Source organism: Coregonus lavaretus (assembly GCF_964263955.1).
Source record: "Coregonus lavaretus genome assembly, contig: HAP1_SCAFFOLD_336, whole genome shotgun sequence".
In the NCBI taxonomy this organism is placed as follows: domain Eukaryota; kingdom Metazoa; phylum Chordata; class Actinopteri; order Salmoniformes; family Salmonidae; genus Coregonus; species Coregonus lavaretus.
In genome coordinates this window covers 214,342-230,782 of record NW_028162029.1, presented here as the reverse complement: position 1 = coordinate 230,782, position 16,441 = coordinate 214,342, and the positions used below count along the sequence as shown (strand labels likewise).

The following is a 16,441-nucleotide window of genomic DNA, read 5'->3' as shown; positions in this document are numbered from 1 at the left end:
TGAGACAGGAGATGAGGGCGGAAACGCTCTCGTGTCCCGAGGGCGCCAGGTGTACGGTGGCGAGGTAGAGTTCAACTTGCAACAGGAACCCCTGACACCCGGCAGCGGTGCCGTCGTACGCCCTCGGGAGCGAGAGCCGAATCCCACTGGGTTCCGGAAGTTGGACAGGCGGGCTGACCGATGGTGATGGTGTGGTAGGTGGGGGTGTGGGTACCCCGCTGGTCTCCCATCGATGGAGGGTGTTCATAACTCTGTCCAGAGCGTGCCCGATTTGGTTAATCCTGTCCTCCTGTCCACGAAGGCGCTCCTCGATGATCTCCGTGGGTGCGGTTGCTCCTGCTGATTCCATTGTAATGGTGTGTAATTATGTCAGGGTTGAGTGTAGAGGTAGCGTAGAATCACACGCAGGACACACAGAGGTTTCGAACAGACGTCTTTAGTGAAGTCCAAAGAACAAGTAAACCACGGCAACAGGCAACAGGAGAACTTTACGCACAATGGTAAAGTACAAAATAAAGGCGCACAAAGTGCGGGACTCTCTCTAACGAAAATATACAGAGAGAACAGAACAACGAACTAACACAACACGTGACATCGAACAATTACACACAACACCTGAACAAACTCAAGAGAACTAAATAGGACGCATAATGAACACTAACAAGGAACAGGTGTAACAAAACAGACAAAACCAATCAAACATAGAAACATAGAACGGTGGCAGCTAGTACTCCGGAGACGACGACCGCCGAAGCCTGCCCGAACAAGGAGAAGGAGCAGCCTCGGCCGAAACCGTGACATCTTCTCTGTTCCTTGTATCACTATTTTAAATGTTGTATCTTTAACTCTGCATTGTTGGAGAAGGACCCGTAAGTCATTTCACTATTAGCCTACACCTGTTGTTTACAAAGAGCAAATGGACACAAAAGTCGATGCAAATACAACGCTGATAAAGAGCAAGTTCTTATGGTAATAATTTGTGCTTCAGTGTTTTATCAGTGGTGGAAGAGATACTCTGGAGCTGCTGCAGTGAGTCTGGGTCTGCTGTGTGTTCTCCTATTGGCTGGGATCATAGGCCTGTTGCTCTACCGTGAGTTTGATATGTTCTCAATCAAACTTTCTCTTAATCATCAGTGGTGTTATGACCAGGGATCAATTCCATTTCAACTCCATTCAATTCAATTCAGAAAGTACACCAAATTCCAATTCCAATTCCACATTGTCCTCATTGAAAAATATTGAAGAGAATTGGACTTGGAATTCCAGTGTACTCCCTGAATAGACTGGAATTGAAATGCAATTGAACCCAACCCTGGTAATGATAGATTAACTTTTCCACTGTTACCTTGGTCGTTGATGGTATTATTTCACAGAGCGAAACCAATTAACCAGATCCAACACCCTGACCAAAGAGAGAGACCAGTTACAGACCAGCGGCAACAACCTGACTGAAGAGAGAGACCAGCTACAGACCAGATACAACACCCGGACTACAGAGAGAGACCAGTTACAGACCAGCTATAACACCCTGACCAAAGAGAGAAACCAGTTACAGACCAGCTACAACACCCTGACCAAAGAGAGAAACCAGTTACAGACCAGATACAACACCCTGACCAAAGAGAGAGACCAGCTACAGAAAGAGACAGAACGTCTGAAACAATCTTTGGTTGAGAAAGGTGAGGGAAATTGTCTAATGACTGTATCTGTTTCTGTATCAGTTCACATGCCACTTACAAACAGGCAATTCAACTTCCATTAAAGGAAAAATCTATGACTTCCAAACCGACCATTAGTTAGTGCCCTGTCTTCCTTGAGTGTTTGATTGAGACTTAATTCAATGTGATATTAAGGTGACTAAAGCGAGACATTTTCTACTTATAGAGTGTCCTCAAGGATGGAAGAAGCTTGGTAGCAGTTGTTACTACATCTCTACTGAGAAGAACAACTGGGAGAAGAGCAGACAGTACTGCATAGGTAGAGGAGCAGACCTGGTGATCATCAACAGCCAAGACAAACAGGTGTGTGTGTGTGTGTGTGTGTGTGTGTGTGTGTGTGTGTGTGTGTGTGTGTGTGAGGAAGAGAGAGATACAGAGAGAGAGAGAGGTAATGGCTAAGTATTAATAATGTTGTCTCTCTCCCACAACTACAGACATTTGTCAATTGGTTATGTGGAGTAAAGGACTATGTCTGGATTGGTCTGACTGACTCTGTTACTGAGGGGACCTGGAAATGGGTGGACGACACACCACTGACCACAAGGTAAGACATTTAATGAGTTCTGTGTTACCATGAAATCACTGTCTGGAGTAGTAGGCTCTGAGAGTGGACAGCCTGATTCTATGTGTTGTTTCTTCTACAGGTACTGGAACAGTGGACAGCCTGATTCTATGTGTTGTTTCTTCTACATGTACTGGAACAGTGGACAGCCTGATTCTATGTGTTGTTTCTTCTACATGTACTGGAACAGTGGACAGCCTGATTCTATGTGTTGTTTCTTCTACAGGTATTGAAACAGTGGACAGCCTGATTCTATGTGTTGTTTCTTCTACAGGTATTGGAACAGTGGACAGCCTGATTCTATGTGTTGTTTCTTCTACAGGTACAGGAACAGTGGACAGACTGATTCTATGTGTTGTTTCTTCTACAGGTATTGAAACAGTGGACAGCCTGATTCTATGTGTTGTTTCTTCTACAGGTATTGGAACAGTGGACAGCCTGATTCTATGTGTTGTTTCTTCTACAGGTACAGGTACAGGAACAGTGGACAGCCTGATTCTATGTGTTGTTTCTTCTACAGGTATTGGAACAGTGGACAGCCTGATTCTATGTGTTGTTTCTTCTACAGGTACTGGAACAGTGGACAGCCTGATTCTATGTGTTGTTTCTTCTACAGGTATTGGAAAAGCGGGCAGCCTGATTCTATGTGTTGTTTCTTCTACAGGTATTGGAACAATGGACAGCCTGATTCTATGTGTTGTTTCTTCTACAGGTATTGGAACAATGGACAGCCTGATTCTATGTGTTGTTTCTTCTACAGGTATTGGAACAGTGGACAGCCTGATTCTATGTGTTGTTTCTTCTACAGGTATTGGAACAGTGGACAGCCTGATTCTATGTGTTGTTTCCTCTACAGGTATTGGAACAGTGGACAGCCTGATTCTATGTGTTGTTTCTTCTACAGGTATTGGAACAGTGGACAGCCTGATTCTATGTGTTGTTTCTTCTACAGGTATTGGAACAGTGGACAGCCTGATTCTATGTGTTGTTTCTTCTACAGGTATTGGAACAGTGGACAGCCTGATTCTATGTGTTGTTTCTTCTACAGGTATTGGAACAGTGGACAGCCTGATTCTATGTGTTTCTTCTACAGGTATTGGAACAATGGACAGCCTGATTCTATGTGTTGTTTCTTCTACAGGTACTGGAACAGTGGACAGCCTGATTCTATGTGTTGTTTCTTCTACAGGTATTGGAACAGTGGACAGCCTGATTATATGTGTTGTTTCTTCTACAGGTATTGGAACAATGGACAACCTGATTCTATGTGTTGTTTCTTCTACAGGTATTGGAACAGTGGACAGCCTGATTCTATGTGTTGTTTCTTCTACAGGTATTGGAACAGTGGACAGCCTGATTATATGTGTTGTTTCCTCTACAGGTATTGGAACAGTGGACAGCCTGATTCTATGTATTGTTTCTTCTACAGGTATTGGAACAGTGGATAGCCTGATTCTATGTGTTGTTTCTTCTACAGGTATTGGAACAGTGGACATCCTGATTCTATGTGTTGTTTCTTCTACAGGTATTGGAACAGTGGACAGCCTGATTCTATGTGTTTCTTCTACAGGTACTGGAACAGTGGACAGCCTGATTCTATGTGTTGTTTCTTCTACATGTACTGGAACAGTGGACAGCCTGATTCTATGTGTTATTTCTCCTACAGGTATTGGAACAGTGGACAGCCTGATTCTATGTGTTATTTCTCCTCCAGGTATTGAAACAGTGGACAGCCTGATTCTATGTGTTGTTTCTTCTACAGGTATTGGAACAGTGGACAGCCTGATTCTATGTGTTTTTTCTTCTACAGGTACAGGAACAGTGGACAGACTGATTCTATGTGTTGTTTCTTCTACAGGTATTGGAACAGTGGACAGCCTGATTCTATGTGTTGTTTCTTCTACAGGTATTGGAACAGTGGACAGCCTGATTCTATGTGTTGTTTCCTCTACAGGTATTGGAACAGTGGACAGCCTGATTCTATGTATTGTTTCTTCTACAGGTATTGGAACAGTGGACAGCCTGATTCTATGTGTTGTTTCTTCTACAGGTATTGGAACAGTGGACAGCCTGATTCTATGTGTTGTTTCTTCTACAGGTATTGGAACAGTGGACAGCCTGATTCTATGTGTTTCTTCTACAGGTACTGGAACAGTGGACAGCCTGATTCTATGTGTTGTTTCTTCTACATGTACTGGAACAGTGGACAGCCTGATTCTATGTGTTATTTCTCCTACAGGTATTGGAACAGTGGACAGCCTGATTCTATGTGTTATTTCTCCTACAGGTATTGAAACAGTGGACAGCCTGATTCTATGTGTTGTTTCTTCTACAGGTATTGAAACAGTGGACAGCCTGATTCTATGTGTTGTTTGTTCTACAGGTATTGGAACAGTGGACAGCCTGATTCTATGTGTTGTTTCTTCTACAGGTACAGGAACAGTGGACAGCCTGATTCTATGTGTTGTTTCTTCTACAGGTATTGGAACAGTGGACAGCCTGATTCTATGTGTTGTTTCTTCTACAGGTACTGGAACAGTGGACAGCCTGATTCTATGTGTTGTTTCTTCTACAGGTATTGGAACAGTAGACAGCCTGATTCTATGTGTTGTTTCTTCTACAGGTATTGAAACAGTGGACAGCCTGATTCTATGTGTTGTTTCTTCTACAGGTATTGGAACAGTGGACAGCCTGATTCTATGTGTTGTTTCTTCTACAGGTACAGGAACAGTGGACAGACTGATTCTATATGTTGTTTCTTCTACAGGTATTGAAACAGTGGACAGCCTGATTCTATGTGTTGTTTCTTCTACAGGTATTGGAACAGTGGACAGCCTGATTCTATGTGTTGTTTCTTCTACAGGTACAGGAACAGTGGACAGCCTGATTCTATGTCTTGTTTCTTCTACAGGTATTGGAACAGTGGACAGCCTGATTCTATGTGTTGTTTCTTCTACAGGTACTGGAACAGTGGACAGCCTGATTCTATGTGTTGTTTCTTCTACAGGTATTGGAACAGCGGGCAGCCTGATTCTATGTGTTGTTTCTTCTACAGGTATTGGAACAATGGACAGCCTGATTCTATGTGTTGTTTCTTCTACAGGTATTGGAACAGTGGACAGCCTGATTCTATGTGTTGTTTCTTCTACAGGTATTGGAACAGTGGACAGCCTGATTCTATGTGTTGTTTCCTCTACAGGTATTGGAACAGTGGACAGCCTGATTCTATGTGTTGTTTCTTCTACAGGTATTGGAACAGTGGACAGCCTGATTCTATGTGTTGTTTCTTCTACAGGTATTGGAACAGTGGACAGCCTGATTCTATGTGTTGTTTCTTCTACAGGTATTGGAACAGTGGACAGCCTGATTCTATGTGTTGTTTCTTCTACAGGTATTGGAACAGTGGACAGCCTGATTCTATGTGTTTCTTCTACAGGTATTGGAACAATGGACAGCCTGATTCTATGTGTTGTTTCTTCTACAGGTACTGGAACAGTGGACAGCCTGATTCTATGTGTTGTTTCTTCTACAGGTATTGGAACAGTGGACAGCCTGATTATATGTGTTGTTTCTTCTACAGGTATTGGAACAATGGACAGCCTGATTCTATGTGTTGTTTCTTCTACAGGTATTGGAACAGTGGACAGCCTGATTCTATGTGTTGTTTCTTCTACAGGTATTGGAACAGTGGACAGCCTGATTCTATGTGTTGTTTCCTCTACAGGTATTGGAACAGTGGACAGCCTGATTCTATGTATTGTTTCTTCTACAGGTATTGGAACAGTGGATAGCCTGATTCTATGTGTTGTTTCTTCTACAGGTATTGGAACAGTGGACATCCTGATTCTATGTGTTGTTTCTTCTACAGGTATTGGAACAGTGGACAGCCTGATTCTATGTGTTTCTTCTACAGGTACTGGAACAGTGGACAGCCTGATTCTATGTGTTGTTTCTTCTACATGTACTGGAACAGTGGACAGCCTGATTCTATGTGTTATTTATCCTACAGGTATTGGAACAGTGGACAGCCTGATTCTATGTGTTATTTCTCCTCCAGGTATTGAAACAGTGGACAGCCTGATTCTATGTGTTGTTTCTTCTACAGGTATTGGAACAGTGGACAGCCTGATTCTATGTGTTTTTTCTTCTACAGGTACAGGAACAGTGGACAGACTGATTCTATGTGTTGTTTCTTCTACAGGTATTGGAACAGTGGACAGCCTGATTCTATGTGTTGTTTCTTCTACAGGTATTGGAACAGTGGACAGCCTGATTCTATGTGTTGTTTCCTCTACAGGTATTGGAACAGTGGACAGCCTGATTCTATGTATTGTTTCTTCTACAGGTATTGGAACAGTGGACAGCCTGATTCTATGTGTTGTTTCTTCTACAGGTATTGGAACAGTGGACAGCCTGATTCTATGTGTTGTTTCTTCTACAGGTATTGGAACAGTGGACAGCCTGATTCTATGTGTTTCTTCTACAGGTACTGGAACAGTGGACAGCCTGATTCTATGTGTTGTTTCTTCTACATGTACTGGAACAGTGGACAGCCTGATTCTATGTGTTATTTCTCCTACAGGTATTGGAACAGTGGACAGCCTGATTCTATGTGTTATTTCTCCTACAGGTATTGAAACAGTGGACAGCCTGATTCTATGTGTTGTTTCTTCTACAGGTATTGAAACAGTGGACAGCCTGATTCTATGTGTTGTTTGTTCTACAGGTATTGGAACAGTGGACAGCCTGATTCTATGTGTTGTTTCTTCTACAGGTACAGGAACAGTGGACAGCCTGATTCTATGTGTTGTTTCTTCTACAGGTATTGGAACAGTGGACAGCCTGATTCTATGTGTTGTTTCTTCTACAGGTACTGGAACAGTGGACAGCCTGATTATATGTGTTGTTTCTTCTACAGGTATTGGAACAGTGGACAGCCTGATTCTATGTGTTTCTTCTACAGGTACTGGAACAGTGGACAGCCTGATTCTATGTGTTGTTTATTCTACATGTACTGGAACAGTGGACAGCCTGATTCTATGTGTTATTTCTCCTACAGGTATTGGAACAGTGGACAGCCTGATTCTATGTGTTATTTCTCCTCCAGGTATTGAAACAGTGGACAGCCTGATTCTATGTGTTGTTTCTTCTACAGGTATTGGAACAATGGACAGCCTGATTCTATGTGTTTTTTCTTCTACAGGTACAGGAACAGTGGACAGACTGATTCTATGTGTTGTTTCTTCTACAGGTATTGGAACAGTGGACAGCCTGATTCTATGTGTTGTTTCTTCTACAGGTATTGGAACAGTGGACAGCCTGATTCTATGTGTTGTTTCCTCTACAGGTATTGGAACAGTGGACAGCCTGATTCTATGTATTGTTTCTTCTACAGGTATTGGAACAGTGGACAGCCTGATTCTATGTGTTGTTTCTTCTACAGGTATTGGAACAGTGGACAGCCTGATTCTATGTGTTGTTTCTTCTACAGGTATTGGAACAGTGGACAGCCTGATTCTATGTGTTTCTTCTACAGGTACTGGAACAGTGGACAGCCTGATTCTATGTGTTGTTTCTTCTACATGTACTGGAACAGTGGACAGCCTGATTCTATGTGTTATTTCTCCTACAGGTATTGGAACAGTGGACAGCCTGATTCTATGTGTTATTTCTCCTACAGGTATTGAAACAGTGGACAGCCTGATTCTATGTGTTGTTTCTTCTACAGGTATTGAAACAGTGGACAGCCTGATTCTATGTGTTGTTTGTTCTACAGGTATTGGAACAGTGGACAGCCTGATTCTATGTGTTGTTTCTTCTACAGGTACAGGAACAGTGGACAGCCTGATTCTATGTGTTGTTTCTTCTACAGGTATTGGAACAGTGGACAGCCTGATTCTATGTGTTGTTTCTTCTACAGGTACTGGAACAGTGGACAGCCTGATTCTATGTGTTGTTTCTTCTTTTTTTTTTTTGATAATATGTTTATTATTTTCCAATAAAAATAAAGTAAAAGAGACAGCAATACAAACAATGACATTCATTGTACTGTTGGATGGGATGGCCAGTTTAGAGGACAAAACAAAAGTTAACTCACACATACACAAAATAAAACAAAATCCTATTAGGTGGTACGTGTATAAGAAGACAGCATATAGTCATTACAAGCAGTGTAGTTCAGCCAAAAATAAATATTGAGTGGAGTACAGCACAGAGTAGCAGCAGATCGTCAGCCCAGTTATGAAGCGGGACTAGACCATTTATCCAGTATCGGCTGCCTTATTTTGTAAAACAATGGACTTCTATTGGAGGTGTTGTATCGAATCTTTTCCATATGGATTACATTCCCTAAATCCCGTAACCACATTTCAAAGGTAGGTACAGTCTCCAATTTCCAAAATTGCAATATGAGCCTTTTGGCTAATAGAGTACAAAGAGAGACAGCTTTCCCCTCCTGGTTATTCCCATCAACTGTACCAAACAGAGCGATCAATGGGTCTGGGGCTAGAACTCTATCAAAGGCCTTAGATAAGTAATCAAAAATGAGAGCCCAGTAAGCCTGTAATTTAGGGCATGTCCAGAATAAGTGGGACAACGTCCCCTCCTCCTGCTTGCACCTCTCACACAGTGGTGAGGTGTCCGGGAATATTTTATGCAGTTTTACTTTTGAGTAGTGTAACCTGTGTATCACCTTAAACTGTACAAGGTTGTGTCTGGCATTCACTGAACTGTGGTTTATATTCCTGAGAGCTTCTATCCAGTCCTCATTTGAGATTTCTGAACCAAGTTCTTGTTCCCAAGCCCTTTTAATGGTGTCCGTGGATACCTCTATGTGGGCCTGTAGCACATCATACAGTCTGGAGACCGACCCTTTTGAATGGGGTTTGACAAGGATCAAGCTATCTAATGTAGGACTATTTGGCTTCATGCCATACTGTGGGATGTGTGTCCTTAAGAAATTCCTGATTTGGAGGTATCTGAAAAAATGTGTTGTTGGCATGTTGAACTTTGCCTGTAGTTGTTGAAATGAAGCTAACTGACCATCTATGTATAGATTACCAATTGTTGTGAGCCCCTTCTCCCTCCACTGTGAAAACACCACATCATCCATTGCAGGGTGGAAAGCATGATTCCGGCTAATCGGGCTGTCTATGTACACAGTGGGTATGTTAAGAAAATCCCTAATCTGTTTCCAGATCCTAAGAGTATGACAAATGACTGGATTGGAGTCATAAGTGGCTTTTTTCACATATGATGGGCTATTAACAAGTGCAGGGAGTGAGGAACGTTGACAGGAGGCCTGCTCAATCAAAAGCCATGAAGGCATATCCTTCCGTCTCATCTCAGGTAAACTTTCCCTCCAGAAAGACACAATGTTCAGATTAGCAGCCCAATAATACAGTTTGAAGTGAGGAAGGCCAAAGCCCCCCTCTATCTTGTACTTGCATAAATGCTTCTTTGCAATTCTGGCTGCCTTGTTATCCCATAAAAATGGAGTTACTATTGAATCCAGTTTCTTAAAATAGCTTTGTGGTATGAAATTGGGTAGACATTGGAAGAGGTAAAGAAACCTGGGTAGGACAACCATTTTAATAGCGTTTATACGACCAACCAAGGAAATAGGCAGAGTTTTCCAGAAATCTATATTTTGTTTAAGCTGATATATTTTCATGTCCCAATTCACTTTCAATAGCTGGTCAAGGTCTCTTGTCACTACAATGCCAAGGCTTGTGAACTTGTCCCTCACTGTTCTAAGCGGGGTAGATTGCAGAAATTGCATATCCACAGGCCGTGATATTGGCATCATCTCACTTTTTTGCCAGTTTATCTTGTAGCCAGAGAAGGAGCCGAATGTGTTTATCAAGTTAAGTAATGGTGGAATAGACGTTTTAGGCTTGGACAAAAACAAAAGAACATCGTCTGCATATAGGGAAATTTTGTGCTGTGTGTCTTTTATTTTAACAGAAGCTATATCGGCACATGCCCGAATGCGCGTAGCAAGGGGTTCCATGGCTATAGCGAAGAGAGCAGGCGAAATAGGGCACCCCTGTCGGCACCCCTTGAACAGGCGGAATGACTGCGACATTTCCTGATTGGTCACCACGGACGCCATTGGGTGTGCATAAATAATTCTTATCCAATTAATAAATTCCTTTCCAAATCCGAAATGCTCCAGAACCGACATCATATACTTCCACTCAATCTGATCAAACGCCTTCTCTGCATCAAGAGCTATTACCACTGCCTCAACTTTATGATCATGATACATTACGTTGAAAAGGCGTCTCAAATTGTAGTATATATGTCGGCCCGGGATAAAACCTGTCTGGTCAGGGTGTATGATGTCGGAAATATATTTTTTCAATCGGTTTGCCAATATCTTTGTCAACACCTTGTTTTCTATGGGGAGTAACGACACGGGGCGATACGACGACATCTCCATGGAATCTCTATCTTTTTTCAAGATCAGGGCTATTGTAGCCTCATACAGTGTTTGCGGGAGTTTGGTATTTTCTTTGGATTGTTGAAACATTCGCAGCATAAGTGGAGATAGACTAGCGCAGTACTTCTTATAGAATTCTATTACATATCCATCGGGCCCAGGGGCCTTGCTGTTTGGAAATTGTGCTATCGCTGTGTTCATTTCATCTAAGGTTATCCCTGCATCGAGTGCGGCAGCTGCCCCCCTGTCTAGTTTAGGAAGTTCACAATCAGCGAGAAAGCGTTCCATAGTTTGTGGATCAGTAGCATCGCATTTTGATTGGTATAGCTCTGAGTAAAACTGTGCAAAGCATTTATTAATGTCCTGCGGATCTGTTACTATTTTACCCTTCTTGTCTTTTATTTTGTGAATAGCTCTAGATGCTTGTACATGCCTTAGCTGTCTTGCTAATAATTTATGTGGTTTGTCCCCCAGTTCAAAATAACTTTGTTGCGTTCTAGCAAGTAAAGAGCCCACCCGTTTCGAAAGGATGGTATTGTATTCATACTTTAACTTTGTGATCTTCTCAAGGACTGTATACGAGGAATTTGTCCTAAAAACGTTCTCCTGTTCCCCTAACTCTCTTTCAATTTCTCTCAGCCTAGTATTGGCACGTTTCTTCCTCTCTGATGTATAAGAAATAATGTAACCTCTAATCACAGCCTTTAGAGATTCCCAAAGGGTGGAGTCGTCAACATCCCCCGTGTCGTTAGTACTGAGGAAAAAGGCAATCTGCTCCTCCAAATACTGACAAAAAGCCTCATCTTTCAACAGGTATGCGTCTAAGCGCCACGGTCGCCGACCTGTCGACATATTGTCGAGTTTCAGCACCATGGACAGAGGAGAGTGGTCCGTAATTAGAATGGGGTGATAGGTAACCGACTCAGCTGCTGAGATTAGTTTGGAGTCCAACAAAAAATAGTCAATTCTGGAATATGATTTATGAACTGATGAGAAGAAAGAATAATCCCTGTCTGTTGGGTGCGTCAGTCTCCAAATATCGACAATGTTAAGGTTTGTCATCAATGTATTTAGACAGACACTGGCATTTGATTGTTGAAGTGACCTTGATAGCTGTTTATCTAAAAGAGGGTCTAACGTACAGTTAAAGTCACCTCCAACAATAAAACTTGTATCCGAGATATTTGGTATGGCCTTAAATACCCTTTGAAAAAATAATGGATCATCGAAGTTGGGTCCATATAAATTGACCAAGGTTATTGGTTTTGAATTCAGTGTACCAGCCACAATAATATACCGACCATTAGGATCTGAAATCGAGGTTGAGTAAACAAAAGGAATGTTTTTCCTTATCAGGATTGCTACCCCTCTCGCTTTTGCATCAAAGTTAGACTGGTATATCTGACCGATCCAGCCGACTCGTAGCTTGGCCTGCGCGGGGCGTTTAATATGAGTTTCTTGAAGAAGCACTATGTCAGCACCCAGTGATTTAAGATGAGAAAAAACCTTAGCTCGTTTCACGACATGCCCTAATCCATTACAGTTCCAGCTGACTATCTTTATTCCACCTGGTCTACTCTGTGCTCGGTCACTATGTGGCATTTCTTATTTTAAAGCAAATTGCTGCTGTCATACAAAACCCAGAAGAAAAACGTCCCGCCGTGCGGGAGCTTGTCATGCCACCTGTACTAATAAACGTGAACATAAAACACAGACCCCAACCCCCCTCCCGTCCCTTTACTGAGTGACTTCCCCAAACGAAGCACTCCTTGGCTAACACACAAACGTTAGGGTGTCTAGACATAAAGCTTGAACTAACTCGTCGTCTATAGATGCTCCGCATATAAACTAATATTAAATAACACTTAACTTAACTCTCATGTTAGGGGGTGAGTGGCGCTAAAACATGACATGCCAAACAATGCTATATTAGCCACAACATCTCACCTATCCTATAAGTCCCAATTTCTGATCTTCTGATCGAAAAGACATAGGCCGGAAATTCAATTCACACACATTCCTGGCCTGTATTTGGCCATTTAGCCTGCTGGCACAGCCGTTCTGTATCCTCAGCCGGGGAGCTTGCTTGTCAAGAACAGATCTGCCTCTTTTGCGTTGTCAAACGTACGTGTTGATCCCTCAACTGTCACCTTAAACCGGGCTGGGAAGAGGAATCCATATCGGATGTTGGCCGCCCTGCATTTGTTGCGTACCTCATCATACTCTTTCCGTTGGTTCCTCACCTCCAAGGTAAGATCTGGGTAGAAAGACACCCTGGCTCCGTTGTAGTTAAGGGGGAACTTTTGACTAGCCAGCTTGAGGATGAGATCCCTGGTGTGGGGATAGTGCAGCCTTACAATGAATGGCCTTGGTGGCCCGCCCTTGGCCGGCTTCGTTGCCTGTGCTCTGTGTGCGCGGTCGATCAGGATGGCCGTTTTGAAGTGTTCACTCCCCAGCAATGCCGGTATCAGCTCCGAGACAAATTCAGTGGGTTTCCCTTTCTCCGTGTCCTCCTGGATCCCACATATTCGGATGTTCTGGCGTCTTGAATGCGACTCGAGCATTTCCAGTCGGGCCTTCAGGGTTTTGTTGTCATTTTTGAACGTTGCGCACTGTTTCTCTATGTCCTGTAGCCTGGCCTCGTGATCGATTGTCGTCTGCTCAACCTCGTGCACCCTTCCCTTAGTTGCCTTCACAGTTTCGGCCAAAGTCCCAATACTCTTTGAGATATCAGCCAACCTTGTGTCCACCTTCTTGCTTAGTGCGTTTATGGCAGCCAGTATGTCACTTTGAGTAGGATCTGTGGGGAACTCTTGGAAGCTAGCCTCTTCAGCTAGCTCCTCGTGGGTCGGCGACGTTGAAATTGGTTCGTTGTCTATCTCATTCCAATTATCTTGTTTAGCGCCCCCTTTTTTGTTGCCTTTTCCCTTTGTCATATTTGTTTGAAGTTATAGGTTGTGAGAGGTTAAGATAAATATTAATTTGTTTCAAAATTGAGCGGAGCTCTAGCAATGCACGTCTACTCCATAGCACGCTCTCTAGCGCCCCCCCTGTGTTGTTTCTTCTACAGGTATTGGAACAGTGGACAGCCTGATTCTATGTGTTTCTTCTACAGGTACTGGAACAGTGGACAGCCTGATTCTATGTGTTGTTTCTTCTACATGTACTGGAACAGTGGACAGCCTGATTCTATGTGTTATTTCTCCTACAGGTATTGGAACAGTGGACAGCCTGATTCTATGTGTTATTTCTCCTCCAGGTATTGAAACAGTGGACAGCCTGATTCTATGTGTTGTTTCTTCTACAGGTATTGGAACAGTGGACAGCCTGATTCTATGTGTTTTTTCTTCTACAGGTACAGGAACAGTGGACAGACTGATTCTATGTGTTGTTTCTTCTACAGGTATTGGAACAGTGGACAGCCTGATTCTATGTGTTGTTTCTTCTACAGGTATTGGAACAGTGGACAGCCTGATTCTATGTGTTGTTTCCTCTACAGGTATTGGAACAGTGGACAGCCTGATTCTATGTATTGTTTCTTCTACAGGTATTGGAACAGTGGACAGCCTGATTCTATGTGTTGTTTCTTCTACAGGTATTGGAACAGTGGACAGCCTGATTCTATGTGTTGTTTCTTCTACAGGTATTGGAACAGTGGACAGCCTGATTCTATGTGTTTCTTCTACAGGTACTGGAACAGTGGACAGCCTGATTCTATGTGTTGTTTCTTCTACATGTACTGGAACAGTGGACAGCCTGATTCTATGTGTTATTTCTCCTACAGGTATTGGAACAGTGGACAGCCTGATTCTATGTGTTATTTTTCCTACAGGTATTGAAACAGTGGACAGCCTGATTCTATGTGTTGTTTCTTCTACAGGTATTGAAACAGTGGACAGCCTGATTCTATGTGTTGTTTGTTCTACAGGTATTGGAACAGTGGACAGCCTGATTCTATGTGTTGTTTCTTCTACAGGTACAGGAACAGTGGACAGCCTGATTATATGTGTTGTTTCTTCTACAGGTATTGGAACAGTGGACAGCCTGATTCTATGTGTTGTTTCTTCTACAGGTACTGGAACAGTGGACAGCCTGATTCTATGTGTTGTTTCTTCTACAGGTATGGGAACAGTGGGCAGCCTGCTTCTATGTGTTGTTTCTTCTACAGGTATTGGAACAATGGACAGCCTGATTCTATGTGTTGTTTCTTCTACAGGTATTGGAACAGTGGACAGCCTGATTCTATGTGTTGTTTCTTCTACAGGTATTGGAACAGTGGACAGCCTGATTCTATGTGTTGTTTCCTCTACAGGTATTGGAACAGTGGACAGCCTGATTCTATGTGTTGTTTCTTCTACAGGTATTGGAACAGTGGACAGCCTGATTCTATGTGTTGTTTCTTCTACAGGTATTGGAACAGTGGACAGCCTGATTCTATGTGTTGTTTCTTCTACAGGTATTGGAACAGTGGACAGCCTGATTCTATGTGTTTCTTCTACAGGTACTGGAACAGTGGACAGCCTGATTCTATGTGTTGTTTCTTCTACATGTACTGGAACAGTGGACAGCCTGATTCTATGTGTTATTTCTCCTACAGGTATTGGAACAGTAGGCAGCCTGATTCTATGTGTTGTTTCTTCTACAGGTATTGAAACAGTGGACAGCCTGATTCTATGTGTTGTTTCTTCTACAGGTATTGGAACATTGGACAGCCTGATTCTATGTGTTGTTTCTTCTACAGGTATTGAAACAGTGGACAGCCTGATTCTATGTGTTGTTTCTTCTACAGGTATTGGAACAGTGGACAGCCTGATTCTATGTGTAGTTTCTTCTACAGGTATTGGAACAGTGGACAGCCTGATTCTATGTGTTGTTTCTTCTACAGGTACTGGAACAGTGGACAGCCTGATTATATGTGTTGTTTCTTCTACAGGTATTGGAACAGTGGACAGCCTGATTCTATGTGTTGTTTCCTCTACAGGTATTGGAACAGTGGACAGCCTGATTCTATGTGTTGTTTCTTCTACAGGTATTGGAACAGTGGACAGCCTGATTATATGTGTTGTTTCTTCTACAGGTATTGGAACATTGGACAGCCTGATTCTATGTGTTGTTTATTCTACAGGTATTGGAACAGTGGACAGCCTGATTCTATGTGTTGTTTCTTCTACAGGTACTGGTACAGTGGACAGCCTGATTCTATGTGTTGTTTCTTCTACAGGTATTGGAACAGTGGACAGCCTGATTCTATGTGTTGTTTCTTCTACAGGTACTGGTACATTGGAGAGCCTAATGGTGGTGTGTACGAGAACTGTGCGTATTTCTACTCCTGGTCATCATACAAAGGAGCATGGTGGGACTATGACTGTTCCTATGAATACAGATGCATCTGTGAGAAATAGGATTCTCTGTACTGCTAGAGACCATTTCAGACAGATGTTTTAAATCCTTTAACCCAGACTTGGAGCAAACAAAATAGTGATTGATTTGCAACGCTTGCAGTTAGCCAGTGATTCCTTCCAAACCACTCAATGTTGAATTTGTGATTTCTGACTTGTTGTGTAATGTTTATGTCCAATGGTGATGAACACCAATACCTTTAACTATAGTTTATCTTCATCTGACAAGGATTGAAAAGGATTTGCCAGTAGATTGTCAAAGTTATTCATGATGATGACTGCTTGTTTAGCTTGTTAGCTAAGATTTTGAAAGTAACAT

General features: G+C 42.6%; 1 protein-coding gene across 1 annotated transcript in view; it reads left to right on the top strand.

The window, feature by feature from the left end:
* LOC311119728 (uncharacterized protein) overlaps positions 1-16,125 on the top strand; it is a gene marked incomplete at both ends in the record, with an annotated part of 60,361 nt that extends 44,236 nt beyond the window's left edge. The window contains 5 exons of the mRNA XM_084194390.1: positions 989-1,090; positions 1,374-1,679; positions 1,885-2,021; positions 2,153-2,262; positions 15,993-16,125. Coding sequence (XP_084050516.1) covers positions 989-1,090; positions 1,374-1,679; positions 1,885-2,021; positions 2,153-2,262; positions 15,993-16,125 — 788 coding nt within the window. The remainder of the gene's footprint in view (positions 1-988; positions 1,091-1,373; positions 1,680-1,884; positions 2,022-2,152; positions 2,263-15,992) is intronic.
* Positions 16,126-16,441: the final 316 nt, after the last annotated feature.